Below are 17,500 nucleotides of genomic sequence, written 5' to 3' on the forward strand. Positions count from 1 at the left end.
ATATTTTTTCTGACTAGTGAATTGAGCGTGTTGGAAATGGAGTCATAGATCAAGGATGAACACCAAAGTGATTCTCCTCCTCTCTCTGGTTTTCCTTGGTGGAATTGTCGCAGGTACGTTGGCTTTTACTCTTGTTAAAGAAAAGTGTCTGGTAAGGCGTTTTTGATTGATTTTCTCGTGAACGATTGTTTCATGATGCCTCTGTCGGGGAAAAAATGGTAAAACTGCCTAAAAGGCTTCATGTTAAGTGTAGCCATAGGTTTCGTTTAAAGCTCTTCAGCACGTAAAGAGGATAATACGCTAAATAAATGCTTAAGTTAAGAAAATTCTTAATCTTTAAAGTCACATTTTGGTGTCTTTTCCTGCCTGACGTATGGAATACCAGATTGGAGTGGCTTTATAGGGAAGGGAGTCCCAAGAGCCTTTTCCAAGGGCTCAAATTGGACCGTCTAAGGCCTCACCCACACCGGAGACTGACTCCGACGACCCGGCACTGCCGTCCTCTGTCGTCTTCCGGATAAAGACGTTGGGCACTAACAAAATACTAAGAATAAAGAGAAAAGCCACCAGACCTACTTTCACCAACACCAGACGTCCTCTGCCGTTTTTTTTTTCGAGCTTGGTATGGGTAGGTCTAACGGCTCTTCTCTTTATTCTTATTATTTTGTCCGTGCCCGACGTCTTTATCCGGAAGACGGCAGAGGACGGCAGCGCCGGGTCCTCGGAGTCAGTCTCCGGTGTTTGTTAACCCTAAAGCGGGTCTCCAACCAAGGGCCGACCGGTCAGACGTCGAGAATCATATCACAAGACAACAAAGCCACACATGAAAATCAATGATCAATTATCCCATTATTATACTCTGAATATAATTGTTGATTATACCAGCTTCGTGAAGACAACAGTAAGAGAGAGTGCCGTGCTCCGAACCCCCCCCCCCCCCCCCCCCTCCCCCCAAAAAAAACAACAAAAAAAAAAAAACAAAAAAAAAAAACCAAAAAAAAACAAAAAAAAAACAACAAAAAAAACAAAACAAAAACAAAACAAAAAAAAAAAACAAAAAAAAAAAACAAAAACAAAAACAAAACAACATAACACGTAAGAAACAATGGGGGTCCTAAAACGCGCCCTATATCGATTGGGACGGGTTTTTTGGCCAAATCTTAACGTGTTTTTTTTCTTTCTTTTTTTTCTTCGGAGTACGACCGAAGAGTGATGTGACCAGGGCTTGATAGTAGTCATCTTTGTAGAAGGGGTGAGGGGATATTATATATTTAGATACAATATCTGATTTTTTTGGTCCTAAGTGTCCGTCCGGGAAGTCATGCAATTCATGACAGATGACATCACCTCATATTTCACTGTGGTACGAGTATTTTGAAAGTCATGAATGATGACATTTTATTACCCTATTCATATTTTGAACGACTTGTGCCTACTCTTTGTGTGTCTGATAGGTGCCAGACAAAGCAAGAAAGAAACTTACAAGAAAAAGTCAAACATCCTAAAAAATCAGTCGGCCTTGACTTATGCTTTGTCTGGCACCTTCAATACACCGGTGCCTTCTCTCTAATTTCTTACACTGAAAAACAAAGAACACGAAGAGAAAGGGGTTAATTTATATTTTATTCCGTTCCAGAATCGTGCCCGAAACATGTCAAGGAAGGTGAGCGAGCACAGATTACGCTTACCCTGGAACAGCTAGAGGGGCCATTGGAATTGAGACGTGACAATGGCGGTTCAAACATAAGCTGTGAAAATTGTGATTATCCATGTCTCATCCCTGCTGATACAAAACCTTACAGATGTGTTGCTGAAAATAAAAACGGCAATTATTCGATATTGTTCAACATTACCAGTGTTTCATTGCTCAATGATGCAACGACTTGGCGATGGTTTGATAACAACACAGAACTTGGAGAATGCAAGCTGCGAGTGTATTGTAAGTGTGATGTTGTCTTTGTCGACTTTGTTCTTATCGCTGTTAGATCAGTTCATATATATATATATATATATATATATATATATATAATATATATATATATATATAGTTACACGACCAGACACACCAAAACAAGAAACATACATTGGCCTCACCGAGTGTTCATTCAAAACCAGATACAACCTGCATACATCTTCCTTCAGAAACATACACAAACGACATTCTACTACACTAAGCGAACACATTTGGAACCTCAAAGAAAAAAAACATACAACACAGCATCACATGGAAAATCATCTCCAGAGCACAGTCGTACTCCTCCTCTTCTAAGATTTGCAACCTCTGCTTGGAAGAAAAATTCTTCACACTCAACAGAGGAAACGAACCAACATCCTCATGCAGACATAGAAACAGACACCTTTTATGTAATTACGAACATCCATAAACACGAATCTAGAAAAATACGAAAACACAACAATCTACTTTCACTTCCACTTCCTGATGAGAGCAACGCTCGATCACAAAGTTGTAGAAGTCAAACAATCTTAATTATTTTTCATATGTTTATAAATAGCTCCTTATATATATATATATATATATATATATATATATATATATATATATATATATATATATATATATATATATATCAGAGATAGTCAGACAGAGACTAAACGCTAGTCCGCGTTCATAAATACGGGCCCTGAACTATTTCCGTTAAATGAATGATTAGGCCTAAACAAGAGGTCTTGATTGCCGCACGCTGAATACGTGCCATCTGTGACCCATCACCTCGAAACGTTATTCTGTTTTGATGATTTATCTTCTAAAAATTGAATTTATAGTCTGAAATACGAGACTTGTGAAAAGTTTTTTTTTTTTTTTAAATGACAAGTTAAAGAAAATAAACAATATTTCTTAAACTGAGAAACTAAAATGGCACATTCCTTCTTGCCATTTAAACAATAAATTAACTTTGTGACATCTGGTTTTACTTAATTGACTTAAGCCCTCAACCCCAGAGCATTGGACAACAATGATGCTTCGAATTTTTAAACTCTTCCATTGGCTGTCTATTCCACCTGCCTCCATGTGTACCAATCTCTCTTTGCTTCCTATGCCGTGCTCTTTCGCCAACTATTTCTTGGCCTCTCCCTGGTCTTCTTCCTCCTTGGGGATTCCATGTCAGAGCCTGTGTTGTGATGGTGCAGGCAGTTTTTCTTTACGTGTATGGCCTATCCATCCATACTGTATCTTTGATTTATATACTCTTGATCAAAAATAAAAATAGACATTTAAAATCTTCCTCTTGTATGTATTTTGAAAAGTATCAGAAAGCTGTTTGGTTATATTACAGTATTTGATGTTACGAACTCTGCCATTGCCTTCAATATATTTTTTTGGCCTCCATTTTCCTTATAGATGATTTGCACATGCTATTTTAACCATTTTGCACCCTGCTATTTACAAGAGTCATGCAGGGGAAATAATTTACATGTTTTGTCTTTCTTAGCGTCTTCCAAATCAAAATACATCTTAATTCATTTATTCAAAAATTCATTGAAAATGCCAACACCAAGTAGTACCTAGATCTACACATTTTTGTGAGTAAAAATTATTTTTAAAAAACTTAATCTAATCGACTCCCGAGTTGCAAGTGAACGGGAACAGAGACTCGAAATCGTGTCAATGAAAAAAATGATTAGAAAGTATAGTGAAAACAAAAGTTACTCTGCAGGCATTTTAACTGAGGAAGGCCCCAGACCGCGATAAGTGGCGTCGAATCGTGGTCTGCATCCCGAGAGTCCCCCCCGACCACCAACCGGTCATGGGGTAAAGTGAGTGAGCGATCGTAACTGACTGAAATACATAATGTGATTCATCAGAATTCTCTTTTTTGTTTTGTTTTGTTTGGTTCAATTTGTTGGCGTTTCAATGAAACTTTCATTGACCTAAATATTGACAGTCAACCACGGACATCATTGTAGTCTAACAGTCGAAAGTCAACATCACGTTATTTGATTCATCATGACAAAAGTAAGTTAAAATATGAAAAATAACGAAATATTATCAATACCGGATATGTTGCCAATTTCTTCTTCGGAAATCTTTTGCGTTGAAAGAACGAAGGGTATCTTACCTGCCACCGTATACTGGAGAGCGTGATGTTACCCGCACAATATAGCCGTCCGTATAACGCCTACTTCTCCTGGGTTAAAAAAAAAAAGCAAAAAAAAAAAAAAAAAAAAAAAAAAAAAAAAAAACAAACAAAAAAACGCCTACTTCTAGTCAAGAGACCAGCCAGTCAGGAACTAGAAAGCGTTACTTACATGTCATCAAAAACAATTTTTAGTCACTTGTCCGCTTAAGCTTAAGACTAGCAAGTCATTTACTAGACTAGTAAATAACTAAATCTAGTCCTCGTTGATGAAAACAGGCCCAAGGATCATATCCGACGAGACTAGCCTGTTCCATCATTCTTTTGTTTGTCCGACTTTCGAAAAAAGCCCAGCATATCCGTCTGGACAGCAAGTTGTATATTCCTTATATTTGCCCAGCTTTCGAAAGCCACAGGAAGATCCGACTAGACTAGACTGTTGCATTTTTCTTATAATATTTATTCAGATTTTAGAAGCAGCCCAGCAATTCTGACTAAACTAGCCTGTTGTATTTTTGTTATATTATTTTCCCAGCTTTCGAAAACAGCCCAGAGTGTTCTTCCATAGAACTTGATGAGTCGGGGTCAAAAGTTAAGTGGAGTTGTAAAGTGTCCCGTGTTTATCCCAAACCACGATGTGTTGTCGAATATGAAAACAATCAGGTGATGATAATGACGCAGATGATGATGATGATGATGATGATAATGATGATGATAATGATGATGATGATGATGATGATGATGATGATGATGATGATGATGGTGATGAGGATAATAATGATGATGATGATGATGATGATGATGATTATGATGATGATGATGATGATGATGATGATGATGATGATGATGATGGTGGTGATGATGATGATGATGATGTCAGCATATTAATCATCATTATAATCTTGTGTCTTGTTTTGTTAGCTCAATGTTGCTGCTGACTTGGCAAATGGTACCCTTGTAAAGCGCCTTGAGCATATTTGAGTGTGTATTATCTTGCTTTAAAGCTCACCAATTTTTTTTGAAAAGGGTTTTGTTTGTGTATGTGCGTGTATGTATGTGTGTATGTATGTATGTATGTATGTATTAGTGCGGGGCGGTCCTTGGCAAGCTTAAGGACCACGGTCCTACGGTCCTTGGGAAATGAAGACCGCAAGGACCGGTCTCTTGAACCGTTAAAGACCGCTACACGATGAAAACCGTGGCCTACAGGAGTAAAACACACGGAGTAGTCACACTCATTTCAAATTGTAACCTAATTAGAGAAGAGGGGTGATGCCTTCTTTATTTGCTCACCGTACTTCATTGTTACTTCGATAATTTAATAAAATTTGAAATTTATCCCCATTAACGGAGATAATGGCATCGCCCAAGGCGTTGATCGAGTTGTTCGTGGCGTTGATACACACACGCAACTCCTACCCCCCCCCTCCCCCCCCCACACACACACATTAGAGGGCAGCGAGCATTGAAGAGTAAGAGAGAGACGTGAAGTTATAATAAGAGGGGTGGATGAGGTGATAAGAGGGGTCGATGGTGACTTTTCGCCAGATCTAACAAACTCAGCTACCCATTCATTGCTGAGTAGACAGGGATTCAGAAAAAAATCGACTGCACCCGGGATCGATCTCTGGCCCTTTGCGTATAAAGAGAGTGCTCTATCAACTGAGCTATCGGGGTCCCCAAATATTCTATTGGACCTTTTAAAAATACAGACGTTATAACTGGTTTTTTTGGACGGAAGAAACTAATGAAACTCATATTACTTGATTAGTTAAAACACCAAACGAAATTTTAATATTATTGTATTATTTTAAATGACAACAATGCGATAGAAAGGAGTGGCGACAAGAGATGGACAAAAGAAAACAAAAAATCAGACTTGCAACTTGCTAGGTTCGACACACACACACACACACACACACACACACACACACATCTTTAGTAGTCACATACATTTCAAACAATAATAACCCATTAGAGAAGAGGGGTCATGCCTTCATCATAGATCATTGTCATTGCGATCATTATGGTGTAGTAAATTTTGAAATTTACCCCGTATAATGGAATCGTCCAAGGCGTGCGCCTCCTGTTCCCCCCATCTCACACACGAAAGGGCGGTTTGCGGAGTGGAGGGAGGTGGTCGTCTGCCTCTATGGTCGTCTGTGTCGTTTAGTGTATGGCAAAGGGGGGTGGGTGCGATTAATTAAGTGGGATGGGTGGTGATTGGTGGAAGATAGGCAAAGGACCGAGGCAACGAATCGCTGGGGAAGTAGTATGGCGCGAGACCGTTGAAAGGTGATAAGAAGTGAGGACCGCCGGCGGTCTTCCTCTTTGGGACTGGACCACGGTTCACAGCTAAAAGACCGTGGGACCGGTCCTCGGTCCGGTCCTCAGCGCGGCACTAGTATGTATGTATGTATGTATGTATGTATGTATGTATGTATGTATGTATGTATGTATGTATGTATGTATGTATGTATGGGTGGATGGATGAATGTGCGTGTGTGCGTGCGTGTGTTTGTGTGTGCGTGTGTGTGTGTGTGTGTGTGTTTGTATTCCCTGTTTACGAACTCTCCTTCCTTTCCAGACATATACCGTCCAGTCCAAGTACATCACCACAACGCACACCAACCATTCAAGCTCTACTGCCCATTACGACAGTGTCTGTACCATGGAAATCCCAACCACGGCTCTAGGTAAATTACGTCATTTGAAAGACTGCGTCGAGAATGATATTGATGCCATGCGCTTATGTGAAATACGCACCAATTATGACCGCCAGATGATCGTAGCACAAAACTACGTGTAACCATTGACGTTTACAGTCTGTTAGATGGACTTTAGTGAAAATTAAACACCAATCTGGCGGTGAATAAAAAAAGAGCCGAGTCACGTGAACTTCATTTTTTTTCTATTGATGCTGTGCGCTTAGGTAATTTACTCACAACATTCCGCAAGCCGGATATAATGCACCAAACAAAACTACCAATAACCTTGACCGTTTATAGTCTGATTAATACGCTTTAGTGAAAACCACTCATAAAAATGACTGGCAAAAGCAATAACACAGAACTGAGTGACATCAAATTCGTTCTTCACTCAACTTGAAAAAAAAATATATATTTCCATTTTCTAAGAAACCATCCCAACTTTTAAAAAAATGTTTCGAAAACTTGTCCTCCAAATATTATAATAAAGTTCCAAGTTGAAATTTTTTGACAAGCTGAGGGTCAATTAAATCGATCGATATTTGAAGGATATGTGCGGCTATGTGGTCTAGTCGTATGACACTCGCTTTCGGATCGGAAGGTCCTGGGTTCGAGCCTCGCTCGGCGCATAGTTGAGTCCTTGGAAAAGACTCTTTATTCACATTCTCTCACCGTACTCAGGTGTAAAATGAGTACCTGGCCGTTAACAGCGTTGTCTTTGTCCGAAAAATTGTAATATCGCCTAAAAGGCGTCATGTCTCGTCCTACATGTTAAATTTTGCTGTTGACCAGGGACCCCTTGTAAAGCGCATTGAGCACGTTAAGTGGATATTGCGCTATATAAATGCTCAATTTTTAAAATTTTTTTTTTAAGGATATCTAATTATTTTTTTGGACAAAATTTAAACAAAAAAACGTGTTTTTTTTAGAGTGCGACACGAGACTGAGATTTGTTACATAAACTTGAAAAAAAAAACCCAACTGACCAACCTAGATTTATATCCCCTACATTTGATTGTTTTGCCTTGAAATTCAATTTTCTTAATCTTCACCTAATTCATTTCGGATAATTGTACGGTAAGTCACATCTAAAAAGAAAAACAAACAAAACAAAACAAAAAAAATAATAAAATGAGCTTTCATCTAGCGCAATAGCCACAAAACGTGCTCAAAGCGCTTTACAAAGAATCCCTGACCAACAGCAACACGTAACATGTAGAACGAGACATGGCTCCTGTTAGGCGATTTTACACATTTTCCTACAGAGACAACAATGTTAACGTCCAGGTACTCATTTTACACCCTGAGAGAATGTGTGTAAAGAGCCATTATTTCCATTGACTCAACTATGCGCCGAGCAAAGCTCGAACCCAGGAACCTTCCGATCCGAAAGCGAGAGTCATACTACAAGACCACATAGCCGAATCTAGGCAAGACAACAGCAGACAGTAGAGAGTCGTCAACCCTCTCGACTCGTTTAACTCTCTCCTTACCGATCCTTTTCAGCAATTTCCAAAATTGGCAGGTTTAGCCAGCAGAAAAATTGATTTTTTTAAATACTCAAACAATCTCTCTACAAAAATACTTTATGTTCTTTTTAATCAAAACAAAGATCATTCTTCAAAGTTTGTGATGTACAAAATAAATCTGAATAAGAAAAATGTATATTGTGTCGTCACAAATGCGACGATTTTGCTGTAGGTGGTAAGGGGAGGGTTAAATGAGTACAAATATATAAGCAGTGACGGCGGATATTGCACGATTTCCAAAATAGAATGGGCACCTATTGAGTTAAATGTTGGTTGTTTTTGACATGATGGGGGTTGGGGGGGGGGGGGTATCAAGACACTGTAAAGCGAATGAACATGTTGCAAACACCGGACACGTGATCTGTGTAAATGCATATTTATTTACTTGCTTTTGATCCCTTTATCTATCTATACACCATTCATTTATCACCCTAGTTATTAATTTATCTTCTCTTCAACTATCCAATTCAGCAATGAAGAAGAACCGTTATTAATTATATTATTGGAGGGCTTGATAATCTAAATAGGGTTAAATAGTCTTATGTCACGTCCGCCCAGCAATGAGCAGTTTGGTTCTAAACAAAGAAAATCGGTACTTTTTATTCTTCACGCAGGCTAGAACTTTTTCACATGTCATGTGATCAGAATGTATAAAAGTCAAAATTTTAGTAATGTTTTTCTCCTCTGGATACACTTTTATGCTCGTCGGAGAAGTATTTCATTAGACCGTCAGCCATTGTTCCGATAGTTTACTAAGTTACTATGCGCCATTACGAGGAAATTGACGTCACGACTGTTGAAAACTATTGTTAAAGACTCATTGTGTAGTGGGCATACACCTGTGTTAAATCAAAACCATATTATATTATGTGTTCGGTAATCAGAGTTGCTTAATGTGCATGTAGGATAGTACTAGTGCCGCGCTGAGGACCGGACCGAGGACCGGTCCCACGGTCTTTTAGCTGTGAACCGTGGTCCAGTCCCAAAGAGGAAGACCGCCGGCGGTCCTCACTTCTTATCACCTTTCAACGGTCTCGCGCCATACTACTTCCCCAGCGATTCGTTGCCTCGGTCCTTTGCCTATCTTCCACCAATCACCACCCATCCCACTTAATTAATCGCACCCACCCCCCTTTGCCATACACTAAACGACACAGACGACCATAGAGGCAGACGACCACCTCCCTCCACTCCGCAAACCGCCCTTTCGTGTGTGAGATGGGGGGAACAGGAGGCGCACGCCTTGGACGATTCCATTATACGGGGTAAATTTCAAAATTTACTACACCATAATGATCGCAATGACAATGATCTATGATGAAGGCATGACCCCTCTTCTCTAATGGGTTATTGTTTGAAATGTATGTGACTACTAAAGATGTGTGTGTGTGTGTGTGTGTGTGTGTGTGTCGAACCTAGCAAGTTGCAAGTCTGATTTTTTGTTTTCTTTTGTCCATCTCTTGTCGCCACTCCTTTCTATCGCATTGTTGTCATTTAAAATAATACAATAATATTAAAATTTCGTTTGGTGTTTTAACTAATCAAGTAATATGAGTTTCATTAGTTTCTTCCGTCCAAAAAAACCAGTTATAACGTCTGTATTTTTAAAAGGTCCAATAGAATATTTGGGGACCCCGATAGCTCAGTTGATAGAGCACTCTCTTTATACGCAAAGGGCCAGAGATCGATCCCGGGTGCAGTCGATTTTTTTCTGAATCCCTGTCTACTCAGCAATGAATGGGTAGCTGAGTTTGTTAGATCTGGCGAAAAGTCACCATCGACCCCTCTTATCACCTCATCCACCCCCTCTTATTATAACTTCACGTCTCTCTCTTACTCTTCAATGCTCGCTGCCCTCTAATGTGTGTGTGTGGGGGGGGGGGGGGGGGAGGGGGGGGGGGGTAGGAGTTGCGTGTGTGTATCAACGCCACGAACAACTCGATCAACGCCTTGGGCGATGCCATTATCTCCGTTAATGGGGATAAATTTCAAATTTTATTAAATTATCGAAGTAACAATGAAGTACGGTGAGCAAATAAAGAAGGCATCACCCCTCTTCTCTAATTAGGTTACAATTTGAAATGAGTGTGACTACTCCGTGTGTTTTACTCCTGTAGGCCACGGTTTTCATCGTGTAGCGGTCTTTAACGGTTCAAGAATGAACGGACCGGTCTAGAGACCGGTCCTTGCGGTCTTCATTTCCCAAGGACCGTAGGACCGTGGTCCTTAAGCTTGCCAAGTGTCATGGTCTCAAGTGAGTAAAGAGCTACTCGACTATGCATAAAGATATATGTAGAATGAGGCCCCAGAATTTACTAGTTACTATAAATGAAAAACAATTAACGATTTGTTTACAATGAAATAAAATAATGATGAAATTTAATTAAAAGAGATAAACAGTGATCGTGGTAGTTACAAATAGAGATATGAATACTTTACGTAACTTATGATAATATATCAGGTTCATAAGTTTACGTTTCCAGGCAGTTGATGGGCTTGGATGATCTATTCCTCTGATAATAGGATTGGACTCGTAAAATTCCACTTCCAGGCAATTGGTAAGAAGTTATTGTGAAGTCCTCTGACAGCGGGCTTGGGTTTGATCCTTGAAGATTATACAGTCAAAGTTAAAAGCTCCGGCGTCTTAATGGTGTAGATATAATATCTACAAAGTCCCAAAAGATAAAAATCTTCCAGTATATATATAGGAATAGAGCGACTGACCGTCCGGCATAGATTGTGGAGAGAAAGTGAGTGTAGAGTGTTAGACCTATCAGCTTTTATAATAAGTGGCTACGTGACAGAATGTAGAACGAAAAGTATTCACTAATTAGAAATTAATTCGAGGGAAGGCTATAAAAGGAAAGACGATCTAATATTAGAAGGTAAAGTTTATCTAAGCCTACCGAAATATAACTGGAGTGAGATGAATTCAGTTCTTAATAAAATAAAATTTAATAAGATAATTGTGAACAATCTTTACTGTGACACCCCCCACCCACGTTTAAAATATACTCTTTAACCATTATGGGAAAGATAGATTTTACAAACGGAAGTAAATTTACTATCATGATACTCTAGCATTAATCCATTGTTATGATTTGTGCTACAATTAAATTATTTATTAACTAGACATGGAAATGTTTATATTAACGTAGGTATATGAATGGGTGACAATAACAATGAAAGATTGTGATTACAAATCATTGTGATAAACAATATGATGGCAATGTGATTACAAATCATTGTGATAAACAATAATGATGGCAATGAAGCATGATTAAAGTCGATGATATGAAGGTAATTTACTAAATGAAATGAATGAAAATGTAAATGAAATATTGACATTTCAATTATTAATCATAAATGAGTGAAAATTCATAACAATAATAGATAAAGAGAAGATTTCCCAAATCATGAATGGGTATGGTATATATATCCAAACAATACTCAATGTTACATTAAGTTGGGTCATCATGTTTACAAATAAAATTATCGAAATTGTGCGTTCTGATTTGGCATAGTTTGCGAGGTAACTAACAGTATGCATGGGAGGTTAAGTTATACCCTTCTCACGTGTTTATACTAATCGAGAAAGTAGGTCGGCGTGAATATTTTCACAGCCTGGTATGTGAGAGATACTGAAAGTGTAATTTTGCAAAAATAGACTCCACCTTAGTACTCTACTATTATTCATTTTGTTATTTCTTATGTACGTGAGTGGTTTATGGTCCGTTTCGACCACAAACTCTTTTAGCAGTAGATATCTGCTGAATGTCTTTAAAGCAAAGACGATGGCCAGGCCTTCACGCTCTATTACAGAGTATCGTGATTCTCTGTCCAATAATTTTCTGCTTGCATATAAGCAAGGCATTAGAGTTCCCTCATGTTCCTGTAATAGTACACCTGCGATGCCCTTATCAGACGCGTCAGTTCTTACAACAAATTCTTTTGATATGTCGGGTAATTTAAGAATTGGTTCTGAACAGAGTAATGCCTTTAATTGGTTAAAGCTATTCTGACACACTTCTGTCCAAACAATTTTGTTCGGTGACCCATTCTTTGTCAGATTTGTTAGCGGTGTCGCGATGTGCGCGAAGTTGTAAATGTATTTCCTGTAAAAATTTAGGAGCCCAAGTACTTTGCGTACTTCTTTTTTTGTCTTAGGTGGTTGCAATTGTGCGATTTTTGTTTGTTTTTCTGTCTCGGGTGTCTGTGTCCCATGACCAACGGTATGACCTAGAAAATCAATTTCGTAAAATGCAATGCTTGTTTTTGACGGTTTTGTTGTTAAAGAATTACGTTTTAATGCTTCAAGCACTAATTCTAAGGTTGTCATGTGATCAGTCCATGAGTTTGAGAAAATACATGCGTCGTCGAAGTATGAGAGTGTAGACGGGATGTCTTTTAATAACATACGCATCATTCTTTGGAATGTCGATGCGGCTGTCGATAATCCAAATGGCATATAGTTAAATTCTAACAATCCTAATGGTGATTGAAATGCTGTGTATTTCTTACATGATTCTTTCAGTGGAATCTGCCAGTAACCTCTAGAAAGATCACATTTTGTCATGTATTTTGCTTGAGATAAGGCAGCAAATAAATTCTCTTGATTTGGTATTGGTTCTGCATCAAACACTGTTGCTTCATTTAATTTGCGAAAGTCGATACATAGCCTTATCGATCCGTCTTTCTTTTTCACTACTACTATTGGTGATGAGTATGGGCTTGAAGAATATCTAACTATTCCTGTATCTAGCATATCCTTAACTTCCTTTTCAACTTGTTCTCGTGCGTGAAATGGAATAGGATAGTTTTTCACGTTGATAGGGGTAGATGTGGTTAACTTTATGTCGTGTTCCACTAATGTTGTATGTCCGGGTGCGTCTGTAAAGACTGACTGGTACTTTTCTAATAATGACCTGATTTCTCGTTTCTGACATTCGTTTAGTTGAGGATTGATTGTGACGTCATTAATTGTACTATTTTTAGAGTTACCGTGTTGTGGGGTGTGTTGTAGTTCGACATCATCGCTGTGAGTTTCGATGATTAATCCTACATTTGCAGCTTCAACATGGTTAAATATTGGTTGTGATAATCTGTCTCTATCGAAATATTTTTTTAGCATGTTTGCATGGAATGTCTTTGTTGTGTTGTAAATTTTAATCTCGTAATTAACATTAGATTTTACTGCTGTTATTTTGAATGGTCCTTTCCATGTAGCTAAAAGTTTACTCGAGTCATCGGGTAAGAGTATTAGTACTTTGTCACCAATCTCAAATTTTCTTGACTTGCTTTTTCGATCGGAGTATTCCTTGTATTTCTCTGCTTTTTTAGTGACGGATTCCTGTGCTAGCTTACACGTGTCCTCTATTCTGTCTTTCAGGTTTCTTACATATTCGTAAGCAAACATAATTTCGTTATTGTCCTCCTCATTCCCTTTACAAATGTCGGCTACTATATTGATCGGGCCGCGAGGTGATCGTCCATACATCAACTCAAATGGGGAGTAGCCTGTAGATTCTTGGGGTATTTCTCTATATGCAAATAGGATTGCTGGTAAGTATCTGTCCCAATCATCTGGTTTTTCTGCTGACACTTTTCTTAACATATTCTTTAGAGTGCCATTAAATCTTTCACAAAGACCATTTGCTTGGGGGTGGTAGGGAGTTGTGAATGAGTGTTGGATTCCCATGAGTTTCATGGTTTCATGCATCATATGTGATGTAAATTGGGGTCCATTGTCCGACAGTATCTCATTTGGTATGCCTATTCTAGTAAAAATTGTCATCAATGCTTCAGCTATGTGATCCGATGTAGTTGATTTCAATGCTATCGCTTCTGGCCACCTGGTTGCGTAATCGACTAGTGTTAGTATGTGTGTATGGTTTCTATCTGATTTTGTTAAAGGGCCTATAATGTCAATTGCAACTTTTTGAAAAACTTTTTCAATAACTGGGGTTGTCTCTAATGGCAATCTCGGTATTCTGCCTTTTGCGACTCTTCTTTGGCATGTGTCACAAGATTTCACATATTCTCGGACGTCTTTAGTAATTCCAGGCCATGTGAAATTCTCGGATATTCTCTTCAATGTGGAAGAGCTCCCAAGATGTCCAGAAGTTATTGAATCGTGCGCTATTCCAAGGATTTTGTTTCTGTAAATACTCGGCGTGACCAGTTGTTTAGCTATTTTGTTTCTTTTCCTATGTAACCTGAACAGAATATCTTTTTCAATGATGTATTCAACTTTTGATTTCGTCCCTTTGTTTGCGATATTGAAATATGATGTTAAAGTCGGGTCCTTTTTCTGTTCTTCAATGAACGTGTTCCTGTCAAATTGTTGTGGTTCAAGAGAAATAGTCATTGGCTTCTCTGTTGTCTTAGTCATCTTTCTTGTTTCTGCTAGACAAGCTGTTTCTTGGGTTAATGACCATTCTTTTACATCTTTTGGGTTGTCTTTAAGACCTTTTATATTGCCAACAATAACATCAGCGACGGGGTTGGGAAGTATACAGCATTCCACTATTCCTGTATAGTATGGGGTTTCTATGTACACGTTAGCTGTTTCAAAGGTTTCGACTGTGCCACTGAATGTGATGCATTGTACCGTTTTTCCAGTTTTGTCTTCGTCATTGATCAAAGATGCTTTTATTCCTACTGTACTGCATCCTGTGTCTCTCAATATTTTGCAATCAGTTCCATTAGCTTTGCCTTCACAAAAAAATAGCGATCCTGATTTGTGAGTTTGTGTTAAAAGTGACATACCTTTCACGCAATACACATTTATATTTTCTCCTGACATTATTCGTGTCTGATTATTTACACTGGTTTGGAGTGATGCATTTGCAGTTTCTTTCGGATATCCCACGATTTTGTAACATTTGTCTGCTGTGTGGCCTTTCATTCCACAATATTGACATTTAATTATAGGTTTGTTGGTTTTCTTATACTCAGTATTATTGTCAGTGCTATTTCTTGTTTTGTTTTGATAGGGTCGGCTATGGTCTCTATTGAACTGTTTGTTCCATGGTTTGTTACTATGATCATCTTGTTTCACTTGCGTGTTCCGAGTGATTGATCGGCTCGTTCTATTTGAGTACTGAACTTTAGGTGTACCTGGACTCTGAGCAGCAGCAGCGTAGTATGGTTCCTTCAATGTTCTGCTAAGGGGTGTCAATGGATGTGCGCTGTTAAAGTTTTCTGCGTAGATTTTTAATTTGTCCAAGTTTTCTGGCTTTCTCTCTTTAAAGAATGCGACTAAATCTGGGTTGCAAGCTTGATAGATTCGATTCTTCAGCGTGAGATAGTAAAGGCCTGCAAAGTCGTCTTGTTTTACGTTTGCCAACTCAAGCCACCGATTTAGAAATTGAGTAATTCGGTTCACGAATGTATTAAAGTCTTCTCCATTTTCCGGTTTTGCAGTGTGAAACCTTTCCTGGTAACCATCTTCCGTTAATCTAAATCTTTTTAGTAGAGCGTCTTTAATTTTTCCATAGTCATCTGCATCTTCAGTTGTTAAGGTATAGAAAACTTTTAGCGGTTCTCCAGATAAGCAGTTAATCAAGGCTGTGGCCCATTTGCTTTCTGGCCAACGATAACCTTTAGCCTGAACTTCGAATCGGTGTAAGAAGGATTCTAGACAGTCTGAGCGTTCATCGTATGTTGGCATGCGTGGAAGTTTCACGAAAAATTCATCACTATTATTATGTTTTCTTTCATGACCGGTTTTTGTTTTTTCAATTTCCAGCATCATTTGGGTCCTTTTGGTTTCTTCTTCTGCTAATGCTATTTGTCTTTTTAGTTCCCTTTCTTGGACTCTTTCTTCTCGTTCTTCTCTACGTATTCTTTCTTCGTGTTCTTTTTCTTCTCTACGAATTCTTTCTTCATTTTCTTCTCTACGAATTCTTTCTTCATTTTCTTCTCTACGAATTCTTTCTTCATTTTCTTCTCTACGAATTCTTTCTTCATTTTCTTCTCTACGAATTCTTTCTTCATGTTCTTTTTCTTCTTTTACTTTCTCTTCGCACCATGAAAATATTCTTTCCTGGGGTATTTCTAAGTCCTTTGCGAGACTTAAGTATCTTTTATATGCTTCCATGTTGCAATAAATTAGTTACGATATTTTATATATATTATATTGACAGGATACTGTTACTGACTGTTTTATTTATTTACACTTACTGGAATGAACTGTTCTATTTTTAGAAATCTCTCTCTCTTATTTCAACTTATTATGTATGTTGAATTTGATGCCTTTTATCGTTATATCTTATAAAGCAATGTGTCAATACAATGCGGAGTTATTATGACTTGTGTCAATAACAATGTGTCAATCGCGTGTACTCTAAACTATGTTACTACGAAAAATGTATCACCAATGTGTGTGACTCGTCGTTAGTTTGTGTACAATTATTCGCAATGACGCTAATATACTAGAGTGTGATAACAATAATAGGATGCCAAAATAATCCCAAGTTATCTATCACTAAATATAACACGACGGCTAGTAGACTCCTTTTATTATTATTTAGTTTTTAAAGACTCACTTTTCAGAACATAATATATAAGTGGTTTTCGGTAACAGTAGTATGCCAAAAATGCATTTAAAACAAATCACTATGCAAAACAAATCACGATGTCTATAGTTACTATGTGATGCCCAACTCATGTAAAAGAGAATAATGAAGGATATATTTACCAACTCAGTTCGTGGCTGGGACCTCTCTCTTGTTCAATGGTTGTTCAACAATTGTAATTAGGCATTGAAGAGTGTTTAACAGTGATGTCTGAAATACAAAACAATAAAATATCGTAAGATTTACAATAGTTACAAAATGTGTTCACAACACTGAGTGATTGGATGACAGGTGAATGAATCGTTATGGAATGTAAACATATTGAAAACAATTCATGAATGAGGCAAACAACAAAATGAAATGAGTGATATAATAACAAAGTGGACAAGGAATGAATGAATGAATGAAAAACTGAGTGAATAGATGAATGAATGAATGGATAATGTATGAATGAAAGAATGAAGGGAGGAATAAATGTATGAATGATTGGATAAATGAGTGAATAAACGAATGAATGGATGAATGAATGAATGAATAAATAAATGAATGAACAATGAATGAATGAATAATTTATAAGTGAATAAATG

At 38.0% G+C, this 17,500-nt stretch overlaps 1 protein-coding gene across 4 annotated transcripts in view; it reads left to right on the forward strand.

The window, feature by feature from the left end:
- The window catches only part of LOC144959947 (uncharacterized), a 41,664-nt gene that overhangs the window by 7,367 nt on the left and 16,797 nt on the right, over positions 1-17,500 (forward strand). For all 4 annotated transcript variants that reach the window (XM_078892816.1, XM_078892815.1, XM_078892817.1 and 1 more), the window contains 4 exons: positions 18-113; positions 1,637-1,939; positions 4,633-4,760; positions 6,685-6,793. In XM_078892816.1, coding sequence (XP_078748942.1) covers positions 56-113; positions 1,637-1,939; positions 4,633-4,760; positions 6,685-6,793 — 598 coding nt within the window. In that variant the 5' untranslated portion in view covers positions 18-55. The remainder of the gene's footprint in view (positions 1-17; positions 114-1,636; positions 1,940-4,632; positions 4,761-6,684; positions 6,794-17,500) is intronic.

The sequence above is a fragment of the Berghia stephanieae genome, chromosome 14 (assembly GCF_034508935.2).
Source record: "Berghia stephanieae isolate SIO BIC M18660-M18661 chromosome 14, UCSD_Bste_1.3, whole genome shotgun sequence".
In the NCBI taxonomy this organism is placed as follows: Eukaryota; Metazoa; Mollusca; class Gastropoda; order Nudibranchia; family Aeolidiidae; genus Berghia; species Berghia stephanieae.